The sequence below is a fragment of the Grammomys surdaster genome, unplaced genomic scaffold, assembly GCF_004785775.1.
Source record: "Grammomys surdaster isolate TR1022 unplaced genomic scaffold, NIH_TR_1.0 271, whole genome shotgun sequence".
NCBI classification, from domain to species: domain Eukaryota; kingdom Metazoa; phylum Chordata; class Mammalia; order Rodentia; family Muridae; genus Grammomys; species Grammomys surdaster.
The window spans coordinates 2,219,255-2,225,254 of record NW_021604712.1 but is presented as its reverse complement, the minus strand read 5'-3'; the positions used below and the strand labels follow the sequence as shown (position 1 = coordinate 2,225,254).

General features: G+C 41.2%; 1 protein-coding gene across 5 annotated transcripts in view; it reads right to left on the bottom strand.

Moving 5' to 3' along the window:
• Positions 1-6,000, bottom strand: part of Chd2 (chromodomain helicase DNA binding protein 2) — a 126,893-nt gene that overhangs the window by 3,727 nt on the left and 117,166 nt on the right. For all 5 annotated transcript variants that reach the window (XM_028776654.1, XM_028776655.1, XM_028776656.1 and 2 more), the window contains one exon: positions 3,077-3,320. In XM_028776654.1, the coding sequence (XP_028632487.1) occupies positions 3,077-3,320 (244 nt within the window). The remainder of the gene's footprint in view (positions 1-3,076; positions 3,321-6,000) is intronic.

Sequence of the window (6,000 nt, the reverse complement as noted above, 5' to 3'; positions counted from 1 at the left end):
AAAAAAAAAAAAAAAAAAAAAAAAAAAAAAAAATAATAATAATAAAATTAAAAATTCATGATAAAACATACTAAAGCAGTGGTTCTCAACCTTCCTAATGCTGTGATCCTTAATACAATTCCTCATGTTGTGACCCCCAACCATAAAATTATTTTTGTACTATTTATGAATTTTAATTATTTTCTACTAATCATGAACTGTAAAGTAAATCTCTGTGTTTTCCATTGATCTCAGGTTACCCCTGTGAAAGTGTTGCTCAACCCCCAAAGGAGATGTGCCCCACAGGTTGAGAAAACCTGGCCTGAAAGAAAGCTCTACAGAGGATACTAGAAAGAATATTTCAATCTGAAAAGTATGAATAAGCCCAAGAAGTCACAGGGAACAAATAAACAATGCCAGGACAGGTAGAGGGAGGGGTGTGTGTGTGTGTGAGTGTGTGTGTGTGTGTGTGTGTACATTCACACTCGTGTACACAGGAGTATGTAGTTGTCAATGGTGTTTTATAGGGCATCTAATAAATTACTAGGCATGGAGAGTACCAAGAGAATATGAAACATAATGAGATAAGCTAATCAAACTGAGACTGACTCAAATGACATAATTAGCAGATGAGGAACAATTCTGATAAATATAGTCTAGCCAGCATACCACCACTTCAAGCAGGATAATATTAAGAACTATTTAATATTTGAATTTCCAAAGGAGGAAATGGAAAATGGCAACATTATTTGAAAAATATTGAAAATCTTTCAAATTTATAGTTATGATAGATAATCCTACATATATCCAAAGAGCTGAATGATTCCTGAGTATAAGAAACACAAAGAAAAGTAAGCCAGGGCTTCAGTGTGCTGAGTGGAAAGCACTTGCTTAGCGCACTCAAGCCTGGGTTTAGTCTCTATACTACGTAAGAAGGGAAGGAGGCAGGGAGCGCAAGCAGGCAGATAGCACAGCATATGATATGTAACAGAACCAGGGACTGAAACAGTAACTGCCCATAAGGAGGAAGATGGAGAAGCTAGGCCTTTTTGTCAGAAGGCATACAAGCAGACAATGGAAGATCATCTCAAAGTACTGAAGCTGGTAATCAAAAACTTTATATCCAGCAAAAATACCCTTCAAAACAGACATCTCCTCCCAGTGTAGCCTCAATGAACAGAAAGAAAGAACAAAAGGACAGACCAGGTATAAATAAATGCAGACCCGCACAGAGGAGCCAGATGAGGTGATGGGAAAGCAGGAGGCCGTGAACGCGCAGGCTCACTCATGAGGTGGCTAATGCAGGCTGCAGCTATGTATCTAAATGGCAGATCTTCCAAAACAACAGCAGGACACAGAAATGCTGCATAAATATTGCCCCACTTTAAATTTACAGTGCAGTTTAAACACAAAGCATAACATCAGCCCAGGGAAGTCCACAGGTACAGTTCCATCAAGAGCCAGATGCTGAATCGAAGTCTGAAAAAACCACGGTGTTCCTCTCACACTTGCCAGCTCATAATCTGAAACTGGCATGTCACCTCACTAATGGCACTGCATGGCTGTAGAGAAGCACAACTTAAAAAGGCTGATTTAAATTACTGATCCAGGTAGGCAAGGACCACAACTGATACCCACCTCATGTGCCATGTTATGAACTACTACTGTTGACTCTGTATTGTGTGTGTATTTACATGTGTAGGTAATGTGTGGACACACACCTTCAGGTGTGTACGGTACATGAACGTGGAGCCAGAAGCCAGCCTCAGCTAACATACCTCAGACACAATTCACCTTTTAAAGAAATATACTATTATTATCTATTAATCCTGTGTGCACTGTGCACATATGTGTGCACATATATGTCACCATACGTAGACAGACTGAACTAAGGTCATCAGGCTTCGCTGCAAGCACCTTTACCAGCTAAACATCTCATTGCCCTAACCTTGCTTTTTTGAGACAAACTCTCTCACTGAGACCTATAGCTCACTGATTAGGTTAGGCTGGGCTGGACAGTGAGTAGCAGAAATCCTCCTAACTCTGCCTCTCTGAAATGTATAGGAAAATGGATGGACCTGGAAGGTATGAGTACACAAGGTGACTCAAACTCAGAAAGACAAGAATCAAATATTCTCCCTCATACATGGATACTGCCCCATAATGTATACATGTAATCAGATTTAAGCACAGGAAAAGTCTACGAGTCTAGAAAGGAAACCAAGACGAGATCTATTATGTGAGGAGAAACACAGGGCTTCAAGGACACGTGGAACATGAAAGAGGAAAAGAATCTGGCAGGGAGTCACAAGAGGAGAACAGGAATAGCAGGAGGGTGGGAGAGAAAGGGGAGGAGAACCAACTTTGTTCAAAAATGCCATAAGTGATGCTGAGCACTTATATGCTAATTTAAAGATACAATAGAAACACAAAAGGGTCCCAAGGGAGCAGTGTCATCCAGCAAGGCACGCATGAGGTACTCGTAAGCTGCCCGTGCCATAAATAACACCCCACCCCAACTCAAGCAGCAAGCACAAGAACGCTCACTGGGTCACAACCAAAGACATCAAAGGAGAAAGGAGGCTGGCTGGGAGAATGTAATAGGTACAGAGAGGAAGGAGAGGATAATGGGATGAAATTACCAAAAACATGTATTCTGTGCATGTATAAAGTACTTCAAGAACAAAGCAACACTTTCTAAAAAGGGAAGAGGGGCTGGAGAGATGTCTCAGGTGATAAGAGCACTTGCTGCCCTTGCAGAGGACCTGGTTTCAGCTCCCAACAGCAACATGGCAGCTCACAATCTTCTATACTTCAGGTCCAGAGATGCAATACACTCTTCTGACCTCCTGAGGTGCCAGGCACACATATGGCTTACATACCCACGTGCAGGCAAAACACTCATACACATAAAGTCAGAAATACATCTGAAAAAGCATCCTCCCTTCCTGCATCCTGAGGATGTCCTCAGGGACACAATGGGATCTGTAACTGACACATGCGAGAAGCTCAGTATGCATCAGACAAGACACAGCTGTGGAAGCATCCCCTTCCCATCCACAAGTCAGTGCCTCACTTCTCACATATTTCTACACACCTGTCATAATAGTCTCTGTGTCCCCGGTGGTCTCGGTCGCTGTTGTACTGGTCATATGGTCTCTTTCTAGACATGTTGTTAGGTCGGTAGCTTCCAGAACGGTGGGCATCCATATGTCTCCGGTCAACATAGTGGTGGTCCTTGTACCAGGGCTGCTCATACTGATGGTGCCGGTCACCCCCCCAGGGGGCGTTGTTACCACCACCATAGTTGAACTTTCTCTCCCTCTGCCAGTCTCCTCGATCTGCAAGAGGAGAATTATTCCTTACTAGAGCATATGGCAGAATTTACTACGGCTGACATGTTGCAAGGAGATAATAATTTCCTCCTTCTTAGCTTTATTGCTTTACAACTAATAAACCGTTAAATGCTGCCACCAACTTCTAAGGCAAGTGAAAATCTACCACCTGTCTTTACCAAACCACTCTTACTCTTTCATTCTTGCTTGCCCCAATCTGCAGCAGACGCCTGAAATGAAACTCACTCAAGAACCCAAAAGGGACTTTGGAAAGCAAACTGCTGTTTCACGGTAGTACCCTCACTTAGACCGCCAAAGGTCTAACCTGCTGGGTCTACATGCAGAACTGTGTTGAGCTGCTGAAAGCCTAACTAGAGACTTCTTCCTTAGACATACATAAGGAGTCGTTGAAAGGGCTGAGCTCAGGCTGGAAGAGGCCAGGCCACCGCACTGAGATGGGCATCTCCTAGTCTGGAAGCCAAGGGAGTGAAGTAACAGCAGCTAAAGCTTCAACAAGTTTTAAAGCACTGTGTCATATACTTGGGCAAAAAGACTAAAAATCAAAAGGAAAAAAGCATGTAACGGTTTCGATGGTGAGGAGGTTACTGAGGAAGGAGTTTTAAATGACTGTAACAGGACAGGAGGGATGGCTCGGTGGTTAGGAGCACTTGCTGCTCTTGCAGAGGATTCTTCAATTCCCAGCATCCACATGGAGGCTCACAAACATCTGTGACTCCAATTCCAAGGGCTTTGATACCCTCTAACCTCTGTGAACATCAGGTATGTATATGGTGCACAGACCTACACTGGAACAAAAGAACTCATGCACATAAAATGAAACAAATTCCTAAGTAACGGCAATTAATTTTTTTTAGTTAGGGTCTTATTAATATAGCTCTGGCTGGCCTATAACGATGTAGACAAAACTGGCCTTGAACTCACAGAGATCTGCCTGCCTCTACTTCCCAGTGCTGTGATTAAAGGCATGCGCCACCATGCTTGATTTAATGTTCCTTAGAAAGGAGGAAAAGATGAAAATAGATTTTCTTTAAAAAAAAAAAATCTTGATAGTTTTACTGAAGTTTTAGCTACTCTCAGACTGAGGAACACACACACATATCCATGCACACGCACGCTTTGTTGAAACAAACCTGGGTCTTCTGGAAGAGCAGCCAGTGCTCTTAACTACTGAGCCATCTCTCCAGGCTCTGACGTATTTTTAGTGTATAGAAGTTTAAAGGAGCTGTGGCAGCACTGTTTGAGGTAATAACTTGCTATGCAGCCTCAAACCCCCAATCCACTGCGTATTTGTACACAAATGGAATTTTATAACTAAAGTTTAGAATAAAATGCACTTCTCTTGACTACTGTAGGAAAACTGAATCTTTGTAAAACCTTCTATTATTCTTCTATGTGCTTTATATCTTGTTCTTTACCTTTTACTCTTCTGTCTCTAAAAGTACTTCTTACTTATTTTAACTGGTGAACTGTAAATAATGAGCATTTATTAAACCCCTGCACTCTCCCTCTACCCTACTCATCTAAGGTCACAGTCACTGATGGGCAGACTCAACGTTTCATACCTTCTTCTGTTTACAAGTGCTGAAGTATGTGTAAGGTGACGGCTCCTTGGTTAATCAGAAATCAGACAGTTACCATATAACCAGCAATCCATCCTAGATGCCTAGGTACAACAATTACAAATAGGCACTCAAGCAAATATGTGTATATATTTATATTAGTACTATTCTCAACAGAAAAACAAAACAAAATGTCCGTTGATAAATGGGCATTGTTATATCCATTGAGTAAAAAAATAACCTTCCATAAAAAGGCATTAAGTACGGATTCACAGTACAATTAGGACATCTCAGTAATTTAAGATACAGGCACGGAATTGATTGTTTGGTTGTTATTATTCCCCACTTTGACATTTTTTTCCCTAATTTTATTTATTTTTCCTTTATATCTCTGAGTGTTCTGCCAGGATGCATGTCTCACATACCACATGCATGCAGTGCCTACAGAGGCCAGACAAGGAATCAGATTCTCTTGAATTGCAGTTACACATGGTTGTGTGGGTGCTAGAAATTAAATCCAGGTCCTGTGAAGAACAGCCAGTACTCTTAACCCTTGAGCCTCCCCAACCCCAAACATTTTTAGTGAATAAAGCTTTCCAGAAAATGTGGGGGTACTTTTTGAGATAATACCTTGCTATGTGGCCTCAAATATGTAATCCTCCTGCCTCAACCTCCCAAGTGCTGATATTAACAGCAAGTACACAATGGCTGGTTTGGCCAATTCTCTGTAAGAATTGATGATACTGGTGCAGATGGCCTAATACTCATTTAGTCATTCTCCTAGTTAGCAGGCTGTATATTTACTCATTTCAAGTTATTTTGTAAAACAAACTAGAACAACTCCTATCCTTAATAACTAGTGTGCATTTCTGCTTTTAATTATTGCTGATCAGAATGAGTGAAAAAAAAAAAAGTAACTTTCTGCTTTGATACTTCCTGAATAGTACAGGAGTGGGAGGAAATACTGCTATATGGGCACTTTCACTTTCCTCTTTTATATGAATTCTCTATGAATTCCCTAATCCTTAATCTTTCTTTCTTTCTTTTTTTTTTTAAACAACACACAGCTGTAATAAGGTTCGAGGAAATCTCACATACACTGCAGG